Genomic DNA, 25835 nt, shown 5'->3' with positions numbered 1-25835 from the left:
GAAATTTTCGTTCACCATATTCGATCCGCCATTTTGAATTTTTTAAACCCGATTTCAGATTCGTTATCAGCGAACCCAAACACTTATAATTTATGTAAAACATGTGTACGTGTAGAACGGGGTAATTTTTTCGGAAATGAATTATTCCATCAATTGTCACGATTTTTTTCAATCAATTTGTTTCTAATAATAATAAATTACGTTATATCGCAATAATTACTCTCGAGTATTGAAAACCTGTTAGTATACTATCAGAAATAGCAAAAAACCGCAAAGAAATGTTTTGCAAAGTTCTCTAAATACACGAAAAATGTATATAAAATAGGTGATAAGAATACTTACCGCACTATGACTCAAAGGGTTGACCCCTCTTTTTGCGATTCGCTTATGATATAGAATTACTCACGATCATAAGGTCACATGTGACCGATCGACGATCGATCCAATTTCACTGCGAAATTGCAAACGGGAAACTGAAATCTGACTAATCCGTAAATCTTGGAATCGTCGGTAATTTTTTTGCCTTATCTTCTATTCAAGAGCTTATCGCGAAATGATTCATTATACTTGCGACCTCGACACGTTAATCGCAAATTCATTATCACGACGTTCCGGGTATCTCTTACCGGCACGTAGATAAACAGATCGACTAATTATAGGCATTATACTATATCTTAAAAGGGAGAGAAAATAGAGAGATGAAGGACTAAAAAAGTAGGATACTTTAACTGGATATTTCTTTTTTCATCTTGTCTTACTTACGATTAGATAACGCACGTATCGTAAGAGCAGTTATATTCACTTATAACGCTATATTTTTATCCACGAGCGGTGTGCCTAATGTGAGATTGAAAACGCAATTATGCCGTATCAAACGGTCAGCCTATATAAATAAGTAAGATATAATTATAATAATGAAATATAGAAAAAGGGGAGGAATTTTTCAACGCTACATACGAATGTAGTGTTATTGCTGCATGTATAAGCTGGATAATCTGCATTGTCTATTTGTTGTTCGGCTAAATGTGTAATTATTGTTGTTATTATTATTACTGCATTATTTATTAAAAATAATTGTTATTTATTGTGGATCATGCCAATGATATATATATATACATATATATTTCATATTTTGACGTTGCATGTGTCTATAATTATACATTGATATATACCCTGTTCAGTAAATACATACATAAATAACCATGTTAACTGTACCCACAAAAAATTTTCTGTTTCCCTAATCGTTGTTATTGTTTTCTGCATCATTAATCGTTCTAAAATCTTGTGAAAATTGAAATTATTGGAAAAAAAAAAACGAAGATGCGAAGTTAATTAATTAACGAGCCTAGATGTCGCTGTGTTTTGCTTTAAAAAAAAAAAAAAAAACCAACAAATAAAAATTAAATAAATAAAAACTCGTCGCTGCCATTGTTGTGATTTTATGTAATATTTAAATACATAACGCTACAATTATCGGAGTGAAGGAAATTTTCTTCGACGATAACCTTCACTCCTTGTAGCGTATCTGAACATGTCTATGTGTAACTCGTTTGACGTTTGAACTCGAGAGAATGAAGTTGGTGTTTAATATTAGTGTTTAAAATAACAAAGTAGTTTTTTCCCATTCGAGGTATTTTAAGCACTGTGTCACGTGACCGATTTCGGAGTATTTATGAGATTCCGTACTAATTTTTAATAACTAAATAAAACATCGGTTCGATTTGAAATTCGATTGAAATCGAAAAAAGTAAACGAATATGTAACGTTTAAAAATTATTTTCTCTTCTTCACGAAAGCTTTGATTTGGGATAAGAAAAAAAAAAAAAAAAAACAGACCGATTAACGTATTTTAACGATTGAAGAAAAAAAAAATCGTGACAATCAGCTATTCCGCTAGACTAAGATGATCCCTTGACAAAAATTTGGAAATCGATCAGAAGGTTGTGAAAAATATTATACCGAATCTCGTAAACTATATATGCTCTTTGAGTCGGTCACGTGACACCGTGATCGTGACAACTCGATGAAGAATAGCGAACGTTTCGCCGAAAGTGTTTCGCATGGTACATGATTAACGCAAGGTGTTTGGTTGTCCAGAGGTGCGCCAAGAGGCGGTCCAGCAGGCACTAGCCGCGATGCAGGGTCGTCCGAAACCCTCTCTCCCGATGCCGTCTAAGCGTACGTCGGTGATGGCCAGGAGTCCGGATCGAGAACGTCGCGACAGCGGCGAGTCGAGCAGCGACGAGGACAGCGTCGTCACCGAGGAGAGTCCCGGGGCTGGGGGACCGACTGGAACCGGTCTCTCGGACACGAGCAGCACGGGATCGGCACGAGACACGCCGCCGCCCCCGAGGCCGCCGGCCAGGAGGCCGCCCGCGGACATAACGGACATCGCCGAGTACGCACCCCACGCCTACTGCAACATCCAACCACCCGACGTGACGCACACGACGCAGTCCAGGAGGCCGGGGGCCGACCGGGTGAACCGGTACCACGTCGTCGAGGACAACACGGGGACCACTGGACGGTGGAAGGTATCGGCCAAGATCCAGCAGCTGCTGAACACACTGAAGAGACCGAAGCGGAGACCGCTGCCCGAGTTCTACGAGGACGACGACATCGAGCTGGAGATCGCGGCCAACCCGAAGGATCCTAACGCACCGAAACCAGAGGGCGGATCCATGACATCCGCCGTTGGTGAACCGCTTTCCGTTCCATCGGGACTGCCCAGGTCACTCGAAGCCGCCATTCAACGGTACGGATCTGCCAGCTATAAGGCACCGGCCGCCACCGTTTTGGACCCCAATGGAAAGCCATCGGTACCTTTGACCTACGGGAAGCTACTCAGCAGGTCCCACAAGATAGCTTACACGCTGTTAAACAAGGCGCTCAGTCGGAGTGGTGATTGTTGTCTGAAACCCGGGGACCGGATAGCTCTCGTCTATCCGAATAATGATCCGATAAGCTTTATGTGCGCGTTTTACGGATGTCTTCAGGCTGGGATTGTTCCCGTTCCTATCGAGGTCCCGTTGACGAGACGCGACGCTGGTTCTCAGCAGATTGGATTTTTACTGGGTAGCTGCGGGATCCAGGTCGCTCTTACCAGTGAGGCGTGTCTAAAGGGGTTGCCCAAGACCGCTGCAGGCGAGGTTGTAGCGTTTAAGGGATGGCCGAAGCTGCACTGGTTCGTTACCGAGCATCTTGGAAAGACGCCCAAGGATTGGATGCCGCCGCCGAGGCTTACCGACGACACTCCTGCCTACATAGAGTACACTACCGACAAGGATGGATCCGTCATGGGAGTCACTGTCACCAGAGCAGCTATGCTGGCTAATTGCAGGGCTCTGACAATGGCCTGCGGTTACACGGAGGGCGAGAACGCCGTTTGCGTTTTGGATTTCAAGCGAGAAGTCGGATTGTGGCACAGCACTTTGACAAGTATTCTTAACGGCATGCACGTTGTCTTTATTCCTTACGCTCTCATGAAGGTCAGTCCCGCTAGCTGGATGCAGATGATCACGAAACATCGGGCCAGCGTCGCTGTCGTCAAGTCGAGAGACTTACACTGGGGTTTACTCGCTACCAAGGATCACAAGGATATTTCACTATCGTCGCTCAGACTGCTGCTCGTTGCTGACGGCGCCAATCCGTGGTCACTGTCATCCTGCGATCAGTTTTTGTCTGTCTTTCAATCCAAGGGTCTCAGACCAGACGCCGTCTGTCCCTGCGCTTCGTCCAGCGAAGCACTCACTGTATCGGTTAGGAGACCCGGACGTGCCGGTGTCAACGCCACTGGAAGAGGCGTATTGTCCATGTCTGGTTTGAGTTATGGAGTCGTACGTGTCGACCAGGAAAATTCTCTCACTTCGCTCACTCTTCAGGACTGCGGACAGGTTATGCCCGGAAGTAAGTTGAAGGATAATTTATTCACCGAATGTTTAAAGAATATTCTGGTACAACGGTATCATCGCAGAGTCGTTACGTTGTCCCAAGCTTGATCACAGTGATTTATCCGTTCGTTTTTAATTCCAGGTGTCGTTGTGGTTGTCAAAATGGAAGGGCAGCCATTCATTTGCAAAACTGACGAAGTTGGAGAGATATGTGTACATAGTTCTGCGACGGGTAGCCAGTATTGGGGACTCCAAGGATTGACTAACAACACGTTTAAAGTATCGCCTTTACTACCAGATGGAACGCCGCAGGGTGAAGTTGAATACGCAAGATCAGGACTGCTCGGTTTTCTCGGACCTGGAGGTCTCGTTTTTGTTTGTGGTTCGCGAGACGGCCTGATGACTGTTACGGGAAGAAAGCACAACGCGGATGATATTATCGCTACGGTACTCGCTGTTGAACCAATGAAGTTTATTTATCGAGGTAGAATCGCAGTCTTCAGCGTCAGGGTACTCAGAGATGAAAGGATATGCGTCGTCGCGGAACAGAGACCAGACTGCAGCGAAGAAGAGGTGAGCAGCTGCTGCTTATCTTCAGTTGATCTTAGTTAATTTTAAAAATTTTTTATCCACTTTCGTTTGTCAAACGATGCGAATTGAAAATATTTTTTTATTACAGAGTTTCCAGTGGATGTCCAGGGTACTACAAGCCGTCGACTCGATTCACGCGGTTGGCATTTATTGTCTCGCTTTAGTGCCACCTAATTATCTTCCCAAAACGCCTCTAGGAGGAATCCATTTGTCCGAGACAAAACGTCGTTTCCTCGAGGGAGCGTTGCATCCTGCAAATGTATTACTTTGTCCGCACACTTGCGTGACCAACTTACCGAAACCTCGCGAAGTACATTCGGGTAAGCAATACAGTCCAGCCTATGTCATAAATCATCTGTAGGGATCAGGTGTGTAAACGCGATTTCCAATCAGATTACGTGAATCATGTAAGTAAATACTTTTGCTTCATCGTGAACATTGGCTACAGGACAACCAATACTCGATGTGTCTAGCTTTGACACAAGTTTTTTTTTTTTTTTTTTTTTTTTTTTCTAAAGAAACTTAATACCAATGAAAGTATCCTATAGGCTATAGTACAACGAATTACTTACGAAAATATGTTTCAATTGCACGTATTTTCGATCGTCTGTTCTCGATCGTGATCAAATATTATGTTACCAATTTGTACACGTTCCAGGATATCTTCTTGTATTTAATGTTCACTGGCGAGTTTTAAAAGCTTCTTGACTCACTATTGAAGTAAATGTTGCTACTTGTTTGTACTCGTATTTGTATATTTCAGATATGATATATAACAGTGTGAATCAAATGAATCGACTAGCTCTACGTTTTTCTATTGCTTCTTATTTTCACACTAATTATTACACTGTATTGTTTAATTATCTATCTGACTGTCGAGTATTTAACAATTGAACGTTTTGTTAGTATTCACTCGATACTATAAGTATGAAAATAATGTTCATATCCTTTTTACACACGCAAAACTGATCTTTCCAAGTCCCCTTTTTGTAAGCCTACTGTAAATATTGTTCTACAAGCCATGATACCGAGTCATCAAACCAATCAGTTGACAATATTTTCTCCATTTAAATGTACACAGTGATCAAAGTTTTTTTCCAGCAATGAATCTGGCTCATGGTGAAGTGTCAAATTTGTTTGTCCTTAATGTTTAAAATGCCAAAGTATCGAACAAAATGTTAGAAGCACCACATTAGCTTTACTTCCTAGCTTGCCACCCTTGCGCACTGCGTCATATTGTGTACCCTTATAAATCCAGTGCTTAGCATGTGTACTCCATGAGTTATAGTTATTATAATTTTTTTTTTAATGATTTTTTTTCTACATTCCTCTTTCTGTTGGCTGAGCCCTGAATGGTCCTTTTATCCCAAACCTGTACTATTCTACACTGTTGAACAATGTATCATTGATTATCGTCAAAAGAAAATCCAACACAGAACAGAATACACCGCCTGTTTGCTAACTTTTATTTTCCGGCCTCAGTCAGGGGAGAGTGTGCGAGGTACTCATTACTGGGTTGAGTGTTTGTGTTGGTTTACTAACGGAATGGTGCGGGGGCGTGTAGCGGGGGATTCTGTTGCAGACGTCGGCCCAGCGAGCGTCATGGTTGGCAACATCGTACAGGGTAATCGGTTGGCTTCGGCACAGGGGCGTGACATGGGGATCCTTGACGAAGACAGCGATAGTGCTAAGAAGGTTCGTGTCTATGTATTTGTCATTTATACTCTCCATTACGTCTGACAATGCATGCCAAACTGACTTACACAGTGTGAATTTGCACATTCCTGAAAATTATTCCAAACTTATTTTATTTTCAGTACCAGTTTATATCCGAGATTCTTCGGTGGCGGGCCGCCAGCACCTCGGATCACGTGATATTCACGCTATTGAATGCAAAGGGTGCAATTGCGACGTCGCTCTCGTGTTCACAACTGCATAAAAAAGCAGAGAGGATTGGAAATTTGCTGCTCGATCGTGGACGGATCAATACCGGGGATCACGTAGCGCTTATATTCCCTCCTGGTATAGATCTGATTTGTGCTTTTTACGGGTGCTTGTACGTCGGTGCTGTTCCGGTCACAATCAGGCCACCTCATCCACAGAATCTTCAAACTACTCTGCCAACTGTTAGAATGATCGTTGACGTCAGCAAATCCGTACTCGTATTATCTAATCAAAATCTGCTGAAGCTTCTGAAATCGAAGGTACAAATCTATGCATCCGTTGTCTAGAGTTCAAGATTTTGTCAGTTTTGAAATTATCATTGTCATACCTCCCAACCGTTTTCCGAATACTTTCAACTTCTGGATATAATGACTTAATATTTTTTGTTTCAAACTCAACAGGAAGCGAACAACGTAGTCGACATGAAAACTTGGCCAACGACGTTGGACATGGACGATATGCCGAAAAAGAAACTTCCCGTTATGTACAGGGCTCCGACAGCAGAGATGTTGGCGTATCTAGATTTTAGTGTATCAACAACGGGAATGCTTGCGGGAATCAAAATGTCGCATGCGGCAGTGACTTCGTTGTGCCGAGCGATGAAGCTCGCCTGTGAATTATACCCGTCGCGCCATATAGCTTTGTGTTTAGACCCGTACTCTGGTCTCGGATTTGCGTTGTGGTGTTTGAGCAGCATATACAGCGGCCATCATTCAATCCTCATACCGCCATCAGAGGTAAATCGCCCAAACGTTACTTGCATAGTAAATAATTTATCGTTATTTTCTGATTCGTCGAATGGAATCACGGTAAACACACGAGAACAAGAAATTAAAATCCTTGAAGGAAAAGCATAAAAAATTTTACCAACAACTATGTGTAGGTCGAAGCAAATCCGGCCTCTTGGTTGTCCGCCGTGAGCCAGCACAGGGTCAGAGACACTTTCTGTTCCTACGGTGTAATGGAGTTGTGTACAAAAGGTTTGGGCTCTTCGGTGCATGCTCTTAAAGCTCGCGGGGTCAGTCTCGCCTGTGTTAGAACCTGCGTTGTCGTTGCCGAAGAGAGACCACGAATAGCCTTGACGACCAGCTTCAGCAAACTATTTTCCGCACTTGGATTGAGCCCTCGTGCAGTCTCAACGTCTTTCGGCTGCAGAGTAAACACAGCCATATGTCTTCAGGTTAGTAAAAGGAGAAAAATCTGACGGTTAAATTGACGAATAACCGACAGAATGGATGTTATAAAGTTCACCAATGCTAATTTTACAAGCAATCTTGGAAATTTTCGTTCAAAACAGGGAGCATCTAGTCCAGAACCGTCAACAGTTTACGTAGATTTACGGGCGCTGAGGAACGACAGGGTTTCGTTGGTGGAAAGAGGTAGTCCGCACTCTCTCTGCTTGATGGAGTCAGGCAAACTTTTACCAGGAGTGAAGGTGATCATCGCGAATCCGGAGACCAAGGGTCAGTGCGGGGACTCGCATTTAGGTGAAATATGGGTTCAGTCGTCGCACAACGCCAGCGGTTACTTCACGATTTACGGCGACGAAAGCGACTATGCGGACCACTTTAACGCTCGTCTCGTAACTGGAAATACCGGCGAAGTTTACGCGCGGACTGGATATCTCGGCTTCCTCAGGCGTACCGAGAGCGTCCAACAGTCTGCTGTCGGTGACACAACTGGGGACAGCTCGGCTTCCGACGCCGAAGGTCCGCCTGTTGACGCGGAACTCCACGACGCTGTATTCGTCGTTGGTGCTCTTGATGAGGCAATTTTACTCCGAGGAATGAGGTATCATCCTATCGATATCGAAAACAGCGTCATGAGGTGTCACAAGAAGATCGCTGAATGGTAAGACCCCACATTTACTCGACGTAAATAAATAATTTGTAGTCAAATTGTCTAGCTGCGAAAAAAAACTTTCTGGATAAAAAGAATAGATGTATTTTCCATGAATGGAGATTTTACAAGTTTACAGAACGAACGTAGCCATTATGATATTGGACAGTCGATTTGTTCCTGTACCCGTAGTAGATAAAAATCTACTTAGAAATATTGCATGGATGAAAAGTAAACGTCGAGTCTTTGGAAAAACGTTTGCACAAGATCGTCGAAATACGGGATCGTAAGGATGTTATTTTAGAACGAGATATACTATTTTTATACCGTCATTGATTGTGCTGCAAGATGAAGAGTTGTTATTGCTGAAATTTTGTTTTTTTTCTCTTACCGGTTTCCTGTAAATTTACGCGATTGTGTGTTTCCATGCATCTGTATGTGTATATTTGCGAGATAAATCTTTTCTTTAATCGTGTGCTTGCACCGAATTGATCAATGTAAGTGTTTGTTTAATAGCCGAAACCAGTTTCATCTTTTACACACCAGACTCGCTAACAATAAACGTCTGGTGAAAAGGATCGATCAATATTTACAATGACGCAATTAAGTTCTTTTTTCTAACGGTTGGCGTTGAATTCCGTGGAGTCTGATACTTTTCGACTTGCTAGAAATGTTAAATTCCAGCTGCCCGATCAAGTTTCACGATAAGTTTCTTAAATCGTCATTCAAAAAGATGCATATATATAACAGGGATAAAACAAGATTAACGAGCCTACCGAATAATTATCAATGAAATAACTTAGAGGAATTATAACCGTGAATTATGTGGCCCTTGAAACCCAGACTCGCGCGTGATTAGATAATCGTTATTTTTACACTGCTATTTAATATGTAACTCATCCTACGAGCGTAAATCGATAATATTATTTTCGTTGTATAGTGTTACATAAAATGGTGGATAGAATTAAAAAATTTTTTCCTTTTTAAAGAAATTTTACACCGCTCAACTGTATATGTTTCAATGCATTTTTGAATGCATTAGCTGTTGATTAGATCTAAAGAAATTCAGTCCAGTTATTTAATGGCCTTCAATTGATATTGATTTATGTCACTTAGTAAATTGTGAATCGAGTAGCTATTATTATGAGAGAAGTAGGTGGGTGCTCAGATGAATAAACATGAACGGCCATTCGTTGTTGATATCTCGTTTTGACCGAGATCATCGTCGCGATAATCGAACTCGGGTAATTTACTAATTACCCTGCCTTCTGAAGTGAAACACTTCAGTAATTATCTCTATCTATCAATGATGTTTCGGTTAATTCTAATTACAGTAAAGATTATTATCCAACGAATTACGTAACTTTGAATTCACGCCGATTACCCCTTACTGAGTGCAATGTCGTCTAATTTAAATGCCAATGCGATTTGAATATCAATTGAATGAAGACTGGAAATAGGCACCTGCGATGTATAACTTATAACAACCCGCATCCAAGAGATAGTCTTTGGTGTCTGTAATTAAATCCCAGCTGTGTGCCTGAAAGAACATTAGCTTATTAACTGTTCCCTTAAATAGCATCAGTTGTCGCCTTTCACATACTGTATCATATTTATTTACGGACTGTTATTTTGTAGAAGAAAAAAAAAGTGCCACTGACTGACTGACTGGCTGATTGTAGTTTTACGTAATTTTTTATAATTGACACAACAGTCGTAGTAACAACAACCTGGCTGCACTTCTGTCCAATCAAGTCAAATGGGCACTGTGCCAATTATCATTGAAAACAAAACACCGACAATGAGAGGCTTGTACAGTCTACGTTTGCATAACGAGAACAAAAATACAAGTTTTTCAGAGAGACTGTAGTGGGCGTAGTTTATTGTACCGTGGATCATTATCGGTTATTTTTTTTTCTTCCTTTATTTTTAAACTGCCAAAAGTCTTGAACAACTTTACATCTATAAAACTTCTAAAACTCAGACGTTTGTTTCTTTTTTTTCAAATCTGCTGTTATTACTGAATAAACCGAAATTTTGTGGTCCGTTATCTCTCTACGATAAAATCTGCTGTTTGAATTGTATGAAAAACGGATTCTTGAGATGGGATATTAAGTGAGAATAACACCTCGACAAGTTGTTGAACCTGTTTAAGTCTCATGAAAATTGATCATGCAGCGATAAGAAAAAATGAGACCTGGTAACGTGAAAAGCTTAGTTAACAATTTATCGCGAGTGTTGAGTAATCGGTATCTTATATCGTATTCTTCTGTTACAGCGCCGTATTCACGTGGACGAATCTCCTGGTGGTCGTTGTCGAGCTGGACGGAAGTGAAAGCGAAGCCCTGGACTTGGTAGCTCTGGTGACAAGCGCTGTTCTTGAGGAACATCATTTAGTTGTCGGAGTAGTTGTTGTCGTCGATCCTGGCGTCGTACCAATAAACTCTCGCGGCGAGAAACAACGAATGCACCTTCGTGACGGTTTCCTTGCAGATCAATTAGACCCTATATACGTCGCGTACAATATGTGAATCTTGTATTCACGATTTCACGAACGATTTAATACGACTTTTTGTGATTTATATATATATACATATATATATACTATATATGATATCTACTACCCAGGGAGTCAATCGACTTGAAACTATAGTTGATCAGGCAAAGGCGATGGCATAAGTAAAAGAAACACAGGTCGACCAGAGAAATTTATGACGCAGTGAATCGTGGCAATTGTCTTTGTTTTCATGAAAAAACTGAAAGGATTGGTAACTCGTGTGATGATATATCTACGTGTGTATGTGTATAAGGTAAATATTAATATTTTGGTAGATGTATCGTATATCAAAGGTATTTCAAAATCGTGACAAAAGTTTTTTATACGCTTTTATAAGGCAGACATAAATCATTGTCGTTAACGTCGTAGTCTCCCTGAAGGACACTTCGTTGGATGAAAAAGCTTTTTAATAATTCACAGCTGGTTCAGTTTTTTTTTTTTTTTTCTCTTTTCAAGGAACCAAGCTCGCACTGGGTGCTAAGGTACCAAATGATGAGAATATCGCAATGCGCATTATTTTCCTAAGCTCCATCTATCAATTAGCCAATCATACGTCGCTGTACTTTGTCATCGCCTATTTTCAGAATTCCATTTTATCAAGTTTCAGCGCACTAACAAAACTAAACGTTGAAACCTCGAACGCATTTATAAGATTATTGTCGTTACTGAAATTTCAAGTCTTTGGTCACAGTGACGAAGCTTTAGCGTCGAATTGAATCCGTAATAATTCGATTCGAAGACTCAATTTCGTATATTATTATATTTAAATTAATTCTCACAATTGAGACTCTGATTATTCAATCAGTATAAAGATAATTGTAAGAGAAAATGATATGGCATTTTCTAATATCAAAAAAATCTACAAATTTAACGACTCTTGATTTGCGCGTTAATTTACAATTCGATATTTATGAAGGAAGCGTGTTTCCCTTGAGAAAGCTTTATCTCAAATTGCACACAACTAGTAAGTTAATTGAAATACGTGATCGACCAAGCAGGATAGGTATTTATTCTCAAAAACCTTGATTCTCTCGATTGGAATATCGTTTGGTGTTTCAATGCTATAACGCACTACCGTCATTTTATTATTATTATTATTATTTTTTTTTTTTGTCTAATCGTTTAGTTTTAGAATTTATACTACTAGGACTTACGCAGAATTTAAAGAGCAGCTCATTTTATCACTTATCAACTACTTTATAATCTGTTATATAATCTTTCTTTACTGTGGCTGAGAAAGATATATAGTCGCAGTATTTGCCTTTTGTAATAGACTTAAAACAATAGCAATTGTATTACACCGACGGTTCAGGCTCGCTTTATTAGCTCACATTGTCGTCGTAGCAAACATTGAAGTTGATGTGTTTTCTATTTTATATATAATTATATACCATTATAAATATGTATATGAAGAATCGCACAAAAAATGCGCACGAATATTTACAAATATTTAAATATGTAAAAGGAAAACACATAAAAATTGGAAGAGAAATGAACGTTTTATTCAGTGAAAAATAAAAATTCACACGGACAAAAACCCTAGATAAAAAATTTTATTTGACGAAAGCTCAAATCTAAAGTATACGCATGCCGTATCTTCTACAATAAATGCGTACTTGTTTTCAAAAATTTTCATTTCTACTTTTATTTTGGGACTCTATTGGAATGTATATTTGTTAATAGTTTTATAGTTTTATATTTTATGTTTATTTTTATTAACACATACCTTACATGAGTACCAATATATTATTGTCGTTTCGTTAGTGCAATATACGTATACATATACATGAATACAAACATACATACCTATATACATAATAATATAAAATATCTGTGTAAAATCTTGAAATTCGACGTGACAGATATTTTTTTTTTTTGTACATAGAAAATGATAGGAATGATGAGCCAAAAGAAGTAGAAGGGTGTGTAACAAAACGATTGAGCTTAAAAATTTTTTCAAAAATATCACGCCAATTGTTTGTTATAGTCTAGTATCGCTCTATGCTGTTAAGATTTTTTAGGGTTACTAGAGTGACCGGAGAACGACTAGAGGAAGGGATCTGTTTGTGACAATTTTAAGATTAAAACGTGCCATTTCATCTCGTCTCATCTCCATCTCGTTTGCACTTGTTCGTCAAGTGCTTTATAGAAACTACCTTACTACCCCATAGTGAGAGAATACATGAGGAATTTGGTTGTGTTATGTATAAATGTTGATACTAGTTAGTAGTTTAACTCGTTAGGGTATACTTGTACTACGTCATCATAGTTTTCCGATATCCTTAGTAGGCAATTCTCTTTATTACCCTAAAATCCAAAGTCCTTAATTCCCATTTTCTACCCGTTTTTTCTTTCCTCACTTTTCTAATACCCATCCATCCCACCCTTAACACTGTGTATATAAAGCACAACAACCGCGCGTTAAAGTTAAGTATATATAATATAATTTTTAAGTTTACGTAAAAAAAAAAAAAAAAAATCAATAATAATATGATAATAATATGAGTTATTATTATCATTATTATATGTTGCGTAGCGTTATTATCTTCAATAATTAATGTTCACTCGTTCATCACTTTCTTCCCCATTATTCCCTCTCCATTAAATCATAAAAATCCCATTGATGTATCTATTAAATACATTATATACGAAAAGATAACAGATTGAGGCCGTTAAAATTTTGCGGCTCGTAGTGTTTTCTATAATAATGAGATAGAGCATATACATATATACATAGAATTATAGCTAAATCTCCAATTCCCAAACCCAAACTCTTTAAATTTACATCCAAGTAACACACAATTTGTAATCGACATTGTATTACATACGAAGTACATTAGTAAATACATGAATGCATATAGCAGCCAATCATCAATAAACGTAATTGTACATTTTTATACCGCGTTAGGTATATTATTTTATTTCTAGCTTGTCACATTATCCCTAAACGATTATTGTCCAGCGGGTCATTGGCATTGTTCCAATGAAATTTGTTTTCTGGGGAAAAAAAACGGCACGATATTTATTTATTTACTGTTATTTACACTTCATCATAATTTCCCACAACTATAAATTAAAAAAAAAAAAAATTAACACCGGAAACTGCACGTAGGCACCATGCGTTGTTCTTGACGCTGTGAACGCGTGGTGTGCACGTGGTTGTAGTAATATAGTATTCGTCACGGTAATCCGTGTACAATATGCATACATATCATGTATACGTATTTAGGCAAGGCTTTGAACATGGTCACAAACGTATATTCAATACGTACTTCATTTTTTTTTTTTTTTTTTTTTTCTTATCTCACTTTTTTTCCCATTATAGAATATACACTGTGATGTATTTGCTGCGTCACTTGAAGTGAGGCTGAAATGGGATATTCGCGTCAGCACGATACTAGAGAACCGGAAATTTGACTCTCGATTTCCAGACTCCTCCCGGGCGTTATCGAGTCTCCGGGGATTTTTGAAAAGCACGCCTCGCGTTGTTCGCTCGACGAGTTAAACAGACGCGATCTACGAGGCGAGAGACGTTCGCCCGGCTTGTTAGCGGTGTTTATATCTTGCATAAGTATGTAAATGCTTGCAGCCGTGTAAATATCTGCACGCACGCATGCCTGCACAATCAGACGGTTAAAAATTATTCGCGATGCCGATCGCTCCACGGGGGAAAAAAACATCACGCTGGTATTCATTCGTGAAATAAAAAAGTTGTGCGTCGTTTAATCGTGGTTTCTTGTATATACTTATGTACATACATACATACATATACATATGCGGTGTCGTTTTACGCCGCATCTAAGTCTCCGACGACGTTTTTTATTTCCAGTAGGTATAAAAATTTACAGTTCGGTATCGACACGTTGCTCAGTCTGTGCCGGCGGTAGCAGCTAGCAGCACATAAAGATCAACGGTGTAACAACCGCTAGGCAATCTCACTGGAATACGGGTGGTAAAATTTTAACATGGCAACGCGGCTGCATTTCATTCGTAAACTATCGTGTGCTTCGTGTATATAAAATCTGTTTGGTGCATGCGATAAATTGTTTGCGAACCGTACGGTGATTTATTTCTTCGGTTAACTTTTCCTCACTTCCCGTCCTTCTCCCCCCCATCGCGAAGCCTTGAACTCGACCGTGAAAAATTGGAGGGAAAAACAGTGGTTAAAAGCAGAACGAAAATAAGAACGGATAGAGTGGTGACATAACCGCGACGGACAGACACGTCGAGGTAACGTCGTCTCTGTAATAATTACAGACGTAAAACTGGGCTTTTCGTTCCCGAACAAAAATAAAGAATTTATTTATAACCTATCGCTACACCGCTCGTTCACCGGACTCTCGTCTGACGTGTAAACCATACGTAGAGAAATTTGTGCATGTAGTTGGGAGAGTTATGCCGTTTGTTTTCTCACGAGTTTAGTGTAGGTATGTACGATATAACGTAACATAAAATGTATCGGACCGTGAGCGTGATGATAATGATACACACGTGCCTGAGAAAATATGAAATACGTACGAGCCTGAAGTTAGTAACTTTACCGTATCGAACCGTTGAAAAAAAAACTACCATTTTGCACCTTGTTAGAATAACTCGAAAAGTTGAATTCTCAAAATCTGAGTTTGTTCGTGCTTTATTAACGGTTTTCTGAATTTCCGGTTATACTTTAAAGTTTCAAAATAACTAGGTTTTCTAAAGTTGCATTACTACAATGACGTTACAAACTTCAGCCTGATAAAAATACGTTATAAATTACATACAAGGGTTGTGAAGGAATCGTTCATTACTTCTTTCTTTCTACCTTTTTAAACAGGGAAACAACGCGAGAAGTTTCGAGGTCTTTCTTCACGAACCTCAGACGCGGGCCAAGAACGACGAGGAGATGTTCCTGGCCGGCCGGGCCCTGAGGAAGCCTTGAGGAACGACAGAGAGACAAAGAGAGAGAGAAAGAGAGAGAGAGACGTCATTACGAGTAGCGTCGAGGCGTTGAAGCGGCGCTCCGTTCCTCTCGACGGAGTCAAAGGACTCGTCCATCAGACACCGCATATAATACTGACAATAGGCAAGCGCCGTCTCTTGCGGCATCGCTAGTGCGACCCGCGGCGTCGAAGCGTTCGGGTGAAAGTCCGGTATCGGGTTTAACCGTACCGAGGCCGGAGTCAGAGGTACGTACCAACGCACACTTATCGTTACACACAAACCCTAGAAACACAGGCCTAATTTCGTTTCGTCCTTTTTGCCAAGGCTGCGCGGATACTGCTTGGCAAACTTCAATATCGAGGCGGGTAAATAAATACAAATTAATTGAAGAGCGCCTGATCGCGATTCGACGATTCGAATGTCGCGGGGTTCGTCATCCCGCTGATCAAACTTCTTTATATCTCTTGTCTTACGTTATGTTTTTTTTAGATATGTTGTACGATGGTGCGTATTTACACTGCACATGTGTCGTGATGTTGTCATGATATTGGGAGAGAGGACCGCGTGGCGAATTGCTAATTCTGACCGAGGTGTGTTGTGAGAGATGTGTGTCTATAGCTGTGATAAAACCATGCGGATAACAGACAGACTCCCGCCAAGAATCTAAACTCCGCAGGAATTCCGGGAACGCGAGCATCGATTGCCGCGGCAATGGCATGGGGGAAAAAACGTGGAAGAAGGGAAACGTTGATTTTACTTAGATGATTGTAGGTAAAACCATCAAGTCACGACGTGTTATTCGTAACGATTTGCCAATATCGGGATGTATAAATTGTTGATTGAAATTTTGTCGTGTGTGGAGGCTACAGAAATCTAGAGGTTCTGGCGTTCGTTTTTCTGTTGGATTTTTTTTCCGTTTCTACGTGAGGCAAGTTCTTATCAACTAATCGATTAGTTGCTTTAAATATAAAGAAAAATAATATAGAGAATATGAAGAAAAAATCAGGTTCATGTAGTTTTTGCAGCGAATTAAAGCAAACTTACAACACTGCATTATATAGTATAATTATGAAAACGGAGATATAAGGAAATATATTCTTTGCAGAATAATTGGAATTACTATTCTGGGTTGATTTGAAGAAAACTCGTAACTTTAAAATATAATCATACATATACACACTATTTACACGGCTGTCGCGAAAAACTGGGAAGATTAAAAATTTCATACAAAATTCGCGCATATCTCGGCACGTGTATCGCATTTATATATCAGGCATCGTAATGCCTATGCAAATTCTACACATGAAAATAGATGGAGATTTTTGAATCTTAATATAGTATCCGTCGTATGCTAAGTTTGCCAATTGGCAAACGGGAGCAGCTACTATACCTGTAAAGATGACGCGGCGTTAACTGGTTTCTATGAAAGATGCTTAAAAAAATTTTACCGCCAGGATACAACTGATGAAAGTATTCAATTAACACAAAAACTTGTATATTTCCATGCTCAAGAATAATTTAATTCACGTATCAACGAATCTCGCGGAAGTCTAGAAGGAAAGGAGTTTTAGTTCTAACTAGCTGAAAATCGAAGGCACGTGCGCTCCTTTATATTTACATACTTGGTAACGAAATTGCTATCGCTTTTCTAACCACAGATTGTGTAAATACAGGAAACCAGTAACGACGAGAACTGTACTGCAGCCAGATAAAGTCAATCGAAGCTTTGCTATATAAACATGCATGTAGAGCCAAATAATGTCCCGTTCAATTTGATTTCCCACTTACAATAATTAATACACGTATACATGAAGTATACTTTAATACATGTATATGCGTACCGTTCGATTCTTTGGACCGGAGTAGATTCATTGGTGTCAATTGTTGCTGTACAGTGTAAAGAGAGAAAGAGATATAGAGAGATACGCGATGATCGTGATGTAACTTATTTAGTCGACGGCGACGTCTGTTATAACAACAGACCGGTATTATAATAGTGGCTATGCGTGTCATGCAATTCGATTTAATCCTCGATGCCAAATGGGTACATATGCATATTATTACACACACGCCTCCTTCGTTACCATTCCGGTCGACGTTATATCCAAGAAATCTACTACTGCCTACCTACGATGCGGACACAAACATCTCAAATCATATTAATCGAACATCTGCAAAGGTTCAAATTTATAGGCGTAAGGTGTTTACTTTTTTCTTTTCTTTTTGTTTTTACAGATATTCGTTCAATCCACGTTTTTTGTCCTGATATCTGATTTCCATTCGGCGTTTTTTTTTTTTAAATCCAACTTGTGTGCTTACGCACATGCATACACACATACTCACATATATGTATATATTAACTCAATTTAAAACTCCGGACTGACGTGTTCGTCACGCGCTTTCAAGTATATACAATAAGACGCACTCGATATCTCTCACCGTAATATATTCTTTAACGGAATATCGAATGTCGCCTCCGCCTCGATCCATTACTTCGTCTGCGTTGGTCGGACAACAAACAGAAGTGCGAACACACGTTATATCCATTATTGCACGGTTCTCTCACGCGCGCAAAGATATTATTATTGCGTAGATATTGTTATTAACAATATACGTATAGTTATTCGTTAACACGTACTAAAACAGTTGCCACGACGACTTGAGAATTAGTTAAATCGCACTTGTTGAAAATACTGGGAATCGGGGAATTTCACACTTTGAGTCTGTTCTCGATATTCTCTTCTACTCTTCTCTTACGTACTTATCGTGGACGATTCTAGCGCAATAATTATTAAATTCTCATACATAATCACGCATATGTAATCTTTGTAATACGTGTGTATTGCATTCACGCGAACGTGGTCGCTACAAATAATTCCAAGAGTTAGTCAACCGCGTAGAATACGTAGACAATACGTATAGAAGCATTCTTCGAGGAGACACATTCCTTTCTCCCACTAAAACGTTTTTTTTTTTCTTTTTCTTCCCTCTTCTCTCACTACAGTACATAATTCTCTTCTGTCATACATGACGCGATACATATGCGGGCCTCATAGTTTATTATATTACATACAAATAGCTCTGCTGCTCCGCATATATATTCACGTTCTTACAACACAACTATACCGGGACAATCTCTTGGAACTTGAAAATCAACCGCGCATGCGCCTAATAATTCAATCTCATTGGTCGGCTAAATCTTCCCGCGGTGATATTCTTGTTTGCGATGCAGGTGGGCCAACATACGCAAAATATGTACGTTTGAATTTTCAGAGAGCATAAGTCTTAAATTCCGACCGTTCTTTGAAGAATCAACTTTCCGACCCGATAACAAATTCTTCACAAACCTTTCCGAGTCGCTGACTCAGTTATTTGAGATTCTAACCTCGATAATTTATATTTTCAACTACATCGCCGGTAGAAACGGTTTGACAGATGAAACTCGGGATGGCCAGCCTGCACAAACAGACGATTAAGACTCGCACATGCGCAGTTGATTTTCAAATTTCAAGAGATGGTCTGGCCAAATTTTGTCGAGAAAATTCATTTGCATAGATCCAAAATTACACAGGTTGACGTTTATGTGTATAAATTGATTTACATTGATTATAATCACGCTTGAGGAAATCTAATTACACGAACATAGGTGTGTATCACGAACACCGGTTCGACACCGTGACTGTACAGATCAAATATTATTTAACACCACGCGGCTATATATATATACGTAGTTTATAATCGTGGTTTAAGCGTGGTGCATGACGGATCGTTAAATTATCGCTTTCGCTTAATTTTCGTATTCTAATCGTGCATCGGCGATGCGATAGTATAAAACACGTACTTATATGCGGACGGGTAACTTTTGCATACCCCGGCGAGTAAAATACCGCTTACCTTTGCGTAAGTGTTGGTAATTATTATTGCAGAGTCGCAACACAAACGTGAGATATTTTCGCGAAATAGACAGGCACACATTTAACGCGTATCGTATGTATAACGACACACGGAGTATCGATTGGGAATGTAAAAGAAAGAAAGAAAGATCGAGAGAAGAAAAAAATCGACCATCGAGAAAAGGAGAATAAAAAAAACAAACTCGCTATGGTAATTCGACTGTACGTGAAGCAAAAAAATATTTTGCAATTCGACCTCTACATCCATATACATACCTATATATATCTGTGTTCCTATTTCGCCTGTGGGGAACAATCTTGTGTATCTATATTATAGTATATATACGTATATAAATAATAGATGTAACGTTTTGCTACGTGAAAGTTGAATTTGGCTCAATGAGAGGCAAACTACTGTATGTATATATATATATATATATATGTATATATGTTTATACATACCTATTAAATAATGGAATATCTATTTGAATCGTAGACATATGATACGTGGTGAATTTTAAAATCGACGGATAAAAAAAATTCTTGCTTCAAGTTCATTTGTCGTACAGCATGCTGAGAGAAATATGAAAATGCTGAAGTATCATGTACATAATTATTGAAATTATTTCATTTACTTTTAACTTTACTTTCATACGTCGTCGTCGGGGTATAATTTTAATTGTCCCAGTACACCTAGAAAATTTAAATACACTGTGTGTATATTGTAATATATGACACATGTAGTTACTTACGCTGCAGTTCAGCAGTCGATTCCGATTACACAGTTACAAGTATGCACGATGGATGGATCGCATACGTATTTGAATCGCGGTTACACCGATGTGCATAATGGCGTGCATATAAGTTGGCTACGTAACTTGAGAAGAATATTATTATACATACTGATAACTGCAGCATACTCAGGCGCTTCACCGAGGTTCAAGTTTATTTCCGATCGTTATAACATGTAATATGTATGTGACGTACCGTAATACATATTGTTCGGATAAGTATTCTTTGAACGTGCGCACGGGGAAATGGGAACCGGATCAATTGCTGCGCGTATTCGATACACATACTTTATGTGTTATACCTATTATTTCTTCGATAAAAAGGATAATCGGTCGCAGCGGTGTAAGTGCAAACCTGAAGGGGGGGGGGGGGTTAAAGTTTGGTCTGTCTAAAAACATATCTATATTTATGAGTTTTTTTTTTTTTAAAAATTGGGAGCACTTGGAGCAATTTGAGTTCGAGGGCTTTATTATTTATAGTTTGAAGAACATTCTGAAAATTTTTCATCGAAATTAATAACAAGATTTTTCAGTTTCGTAAAAAAAAAAAACCTAAGTATAGGTATGATTTTAGATCGTCCATCGTTCATCGGCTAATTATTATAGCGTGAATCGTGATATGTACGATTATTCTGGATGACATGAGGTGAGATGACGATTTTGTTACTGTAACAAGTACGATAGTTGCGTGCAGAGTGACGTCAGTGAGTAAAATTGTCACGTGATTGTCGTAGTCTCGAGTGTAAACCATATTTTGAGTTTGAAATTTTCGTCGGGCCATATTGGATCCGCCATCTTTAATTTTTTAAATCCGGACTCCGCTTTTTAATCATCGACCCCAAAAACCTTAGAACACTATCTTGTTATAAATGTTGAACAAAGTTTTTTCTACACCAGAGGCGCTAGAGCTGCTGATATCAGATTTTTCAAATTCAAGCAGGGAAATACGATACAAGCAGCAGCAAACGGGCGCCATGAACCTGACATTTTGCGTTGCAATAACCAAAAAAGGATCGACGACAGCGCAAAATGGTTAGGCGTACCTCGTTTTTCGCAGTTCCAACAATATTCAAACAGTTTTTTCAACGACACCCGTTTTGCTCAATTTTTCTAGTCACTGTAAGAAATGAAATTTTTCTCAGGGTGTATCTAGGCTCCTAGCTAGCGATTCGCTCGCCATGCGCCACGTTACATTTTATACGTTCGAAAAGGAGGGTGTAGCTCCGTGCATGGTGGGGGTCGGCTTTGACCGGTCGCCGGGCGTCTCGCCGGTCAGTGTGCTAAGCAAGCACAGGTAGAGAAGAGGAGGAAAAGGCTTCCTTTGCTCGCCGGATCGCGATCGCCGAGTAGAGCGTCGCTTTGTCGTCGTCAAGCCGTTTACAAAGTCCGACTCCTCCGCTAGCTCGTCGTCGTCGACGTCGCTTCGCGTCGGCTATCCGACGGACCGATTCGGCCGCGTCGCGCGAACCTCGGTTTTTCCACCGGACTGCCGCAACCTCCGGAGAATAAATAATCTCGCCGCAAAACAACGCCGAGGGCATCGCCGTCCGTCTGTGAAGGTAAGAAAATTGCATCTCCCATCAACCGTGACGATACTCGCCGTCGTTTATCGATACCCAAGCTCTGCAACGACGCTTTTAACCGTCGGGTTAGGAAATCGCGGTTCGGTGTTTTTGCTTCTTTTAAACCGACACTCCTTTCCTCTGGATACACGTAACGTGTCATTGTTCAGTCTTATTCGTGACGTTCGATGGATCTTGATCCAAGATCATTGAGGATTTACGGTTTTACGTACTCGTGACCCGATTCAAGTGTTTCCTTCACTTCTCGACGAGGTATTGACAAAATGAAACGCTCAAATCATCCGTGCGACAATTATCTAATTGGGTATGTTTAACAGGTATCTGTTTCGCACGCTCAAAATATTATACTTTTATTTTCTTCGTTCGTTTGTAGAGTGTAAAATGCGGACAACGCTGTCCTGTCTATGTGTGTTTGTGTGTGTGATTCTGACATTCCGAAAGTTGAGAACGCAGTTCTGACCTGACCCAACACATCGAAAGTACAGTGCAGACTACACTTATACTTACATGTACAGGAAGCATTAGAAATGAGAAGATATATGTATTACACGTATATACATCGATAAGCTTACGTTTATAATCGTCGATCATATGATCCGCACTCCGTAAGATTTACCGTACGAACAGCCGTATTTATCATTTGCCATTTCTTAGTTGAACCGTTCGTTGTTGCCTCGTCGCCATTTGAAGAAAGGGACGCTTGGCGCAAGAACGGAGCTTGAAGTCAGCACCTAACGTCGTCGCAACGAAACGTTGGAAAGAAAAAAAAAATCATGATTATCTTAGTCTTGCAACGATTATATACACTGAGAAAAATTTCATTTGTTACAGTAACTAGAAAAATTGAGTAAAACGGGTATCGTTAAAAAAACTATTTGAATATCGTTGCCAGTTTTTTTTCTTCCCTTTTCTTCTCTCTCTCTCTCTCTCTCTCTCTTTCTCTCCTTCCAACGCGGTTGTAAATCCGCGTAACGCGACGCCGTTTCCACGTGTTTAAACGGAAACGAAAGCAACGACGACGAAGACTGTTTTCTGTTTAGTATGTATTATCGATTGACACTCCCTACCAACCTACACCCCGTGTTTAGAGGCCACCCTAGTAATGCCGGCTTATTGTTGGTTGCCAGCTGACGTCTCGTCGCCTGGAATAACGTACGCGACCCTGGCCTCCGTTCCCTGGGTTCCACTACGACCGCTACTACGTACTACTACTAATAATGGGTGCGAACCGCGTCTTGATCCGATACAATCCTTTTCCCATGCGTTATTCATGCAAAACGTATCAACGCCTCTCACGAATTACAGGCAATGCGTGCGACTTGTTAGTTCAACGATTCAAACTTCGATTGTTATTCCCTCCTTGCCCGTGAATTATTTTTCCTTTTTTTTTTCTTTTTGTTTATTCAATTTATTTCACTCTACGACTTCGCTCGATGTTTCGATAAAAAAAAAATTACCGTCCCGTGTATGAATGTCGGTGAATTGTTACGGGGATTCTTCGTTTACATGAAAAAATAACGTATAGTATATTGGAATTTTTTGGTTGTCCAAATTTTCGCGAAAAATTGAAGTATAAAAATTGAATGCTTCGTTATATCCTTTCAAATATTATTATGCAACAGTTTTTGCGATACCTGATAACAATTGTTTGTATTTGAGAAAAAAATTTCCAGTTTACAATAGTGAAGTAGACTTTGAAATAAATTAAACGTCATTTGCAACGGTAGATTAAATTTCTTTTATGTTCAATGTTTCGAATTTTATGTTTATTTTATTTATTGCACTGATAGAAAAATTGTCTGGAAAATTGAAAAGATTTTTGACTGGAAAATTTTTAAGAGACGGGCAATTTTATCACAAAAAACTAACTATATACATATAACACACAATATAAACATATGTACAGTCATGTGACTTGTAAAAAATTCACAAGTACGGCATTATCTATCCTGTAATAATATCTATCTTTTTAGATGCCCGAATCGTGTCGTTTGCTCGTTATTTTTTATAAAAAAAAGTGATAGCTCATCGTTTGAGTAGAATTAAAAGTTATTTTCTTTTTCATCTTTTTACTATTACAATCGTAGAAGAAAAAAGAAATATTTATCTGACACGCTGTTTGTATTTTCATACGTATGCCCACGCATGCAGAGAATTCATTTTTAACGACGTATAATTGGTCTTTAATTCTTTCTAACGTATGTTTTTCTGTTTTTTTTTTCCTCCATCTTCTTAATAACCGTCAATAATAGTCTCCTCAGCAGCTTTTACTCTCGTCCGCAGCACACACATCTGTCTTTGACAAAAATTCGTACGTGCATAATTACCGTAGTCTTTCACTCAACCCGCGATCATCATATTTTGACGGAATTTTTTTTTTTTTTTTTTTTTTCACACAAGCTGCAGAAAACCGAACAACTCTGCGGGCGAAAACCAATAATCGTATAATATACCCATGTAGGATATACAGATGTGTTTAATATGTTTGCCTGTAATCAATTTCGCAGATAAGTATTATACGCAAAAGTAGCAAAAAATAAATAAAATAAAAAATAATTAAAAACAAATGAATCTACGTGCGTGCCTTGGTATGCTCTCTAGGTTTTCATGCGTCTCGATATGTGTGTAAAATGAAATATCTAGGTACGCACATGTCTGTTATATTATACACTGGATTGTATAAAAAAATCGCATATCGTTTTTTTTTTTTCTTTCAAAATTCAAATCGAAAAAAGAATGCTGTCCGAGTTTGAGCTCTTAATATTAATATTCAAAGGTGAATCATCGGGATTTTATATTTCTCGTTCGAATACTTTGGGATTTATAATAATAATAATAACAATTTAATATTGTAGTAATAATATTATTTTTTATTTTAACTTTGGAATTTTATAACTCGTCAACACATTTAGCGTACTGTTGAGACCAGAACGTTTTTTTATAGGGAATTTAACGCACTAAAAAAAAAGTTATGCCATCGTTTTGTGATAAATCTACTCTTTTAAAAGTTATTTAAGGTCAAAGGTCAACAAAGGACCTTGAATAACTTTTGAAATTGACTAATGACGATTCATAAAATTCCAAAGTAAAAAAAAAAAAATTTCTTTTCACGTTATTCAATTGAAAAACAGAAAATTGCGATGACGCAACTCTAAATGTTATTACTAACAACTCGAAACGACTTGAATTTTGGGGGAAAAAAAAAACGGTCGATTTTTTTGACACAGTCTAATAATATACAACACGTATTGTTGTCGGGGAAAAAATATTCCAGTCTGCTTGATTAAGACCGACGTATGTGTAGAATATTATTTTCTTGTTGGAAATAATTTTTTTTCTTCTTCTTCCCTTCTTTTTCCCAGTCTGTATATAATCGACGCATCGTCTCTCCGTTGCATTGTATTACACGGTAACGTTTTACGTCTTACACACAGTTTATTATATTATACACGAAGGTAGTAATAAAAGAAACGACGACGTTTGAAAAAATACAGATCGATGTGCGAAGGTGAGAAAAATATGATTCAGGGTACAATACGCATTGAAAATTAACGGTATAATAATACATTTACATAGGTATACATATAGTATGCGTATTTATGTATATTAATAACGGTGACAATAATAATAATAATAATAATAATAATAATGAAGCGACACACGGTATCCTTCGCGCAAAACAAAAACGGGCAAGTTTCATTGACAGTCGTGTTGTTTTCGTTACAATACGAATGTATGCACTTATGAATGTGTATATATAAGAAGGGAAATAATAAAAATTTCTGTGACTCACAGTATTAACGAACACGGGCAAGCAAACGATCTTC

General features: G+C 38.9%; 2 protein-coding genes and 1 long non-coding RNA gene across 15 annotated transcripts in view; 2 read left to right on the top strand and 1 right to left on the bottom strand.

Annotated features, from left to right (window-relative positions):
- The window catches only part of LOC124297548 (disco-interacting protein 2), a 44402-nt gene extending 30684 nt beyond the window's left edge, over nt 1-13718 (top strand). For 6 of the 8 annotated variants that reach the window (XM_046748702.1, XM_046748701.1, XM_046748696.1 and 3 more), the window contains 9 exons: nt 2098-3906; nt 4033-4463; nt 4570-4801; nt 6046-6176; nt 6299-6685; nt 6827-7162; nt 7309-7605; nt 7723-8276; nt 10543-13718. In XM_046748702.1, the coding sequence (XP_046604658.1) occupies nt 2098-3906; nt 4033-4463; nt 4570-4801; nt 6046-6176; nt 6299-6685; nt 6827-7162; nt 7309-7605; nt 7723-8276; nt 10543-10795 (4430 nt within the window). In that variant the 3' untranslated portion in view covers nt 10796-13718. The remainder of the gene's footprint in view (nt 1-2097; nt 3907-4032; nt 4464-4569; nt 4802-6045; nt 6177-6298; nt 6686-6826; nt 7163-7308; nt 7606-7722; nt 8277-10542) is intronic. The other 2 variants (XM_046748703.1, XM_046748697.1) reach the window with 1 other exon arrangement.
- Nucleotides 736-19359, bottom strand: LOC124297559 (uncharacterized). Its single transcript, XR_006906631.1, has 3 exons — nt 18863-19359; nt 14228-14238; nt 736-748 (listed from the first exon to the last, which is right to left on the bottom strand). It is a non-coding gene; the product is annotated as an uncharacterized LOC124297559 (long non-coding RNA).
- LOC124297551 (band 3 anion transport protein) overlaps nt 14728-25835 on the top strand; it is a 59539-nt gene continuing 48431 nt past the window's right edge. For 2 of the 6 annotated variants that reach the window (XM_046748709.1, XM_046748708.1), the window contains exons 1-2: nt 14729-15248; nt 15635-15986. The gene's annotated coding sequence lies outside the window, so the exon portion shown is untranslated. Of the gene's footprint in view, nt 15249-15634; nt 15987-21712; nt 21985-25835 lie in introns of those variants that run through there. The other 4 variants (XM_046748712.1, XM_046748711.1, XM_046748714.1 and 1 more) reach the window with 3 other exon arrangements.

The sequence above is a fragment of the Neodiprion virginianus genome, chromosome 2 (assembly GCF_021901495.1).
Source record: "Neodiprion virginianus isolate iyNeoVirg1 chromosome 2, iyNeoVirg1.1, whole genome shotgun sequence".
In the NCBI taxonomy this organism is placed as follows: domain Eukaryota; kingdom Metazoa; phylum Arthropoda; class Insecta; order Hymenoptera; family Diprionidae; genus Neodiprion; species Neodiprion virginianus.
Note: the sequence above shows the minus strand (reverse complement) of the source record. Positions and strands in the feature narration are given on the sequence as shown.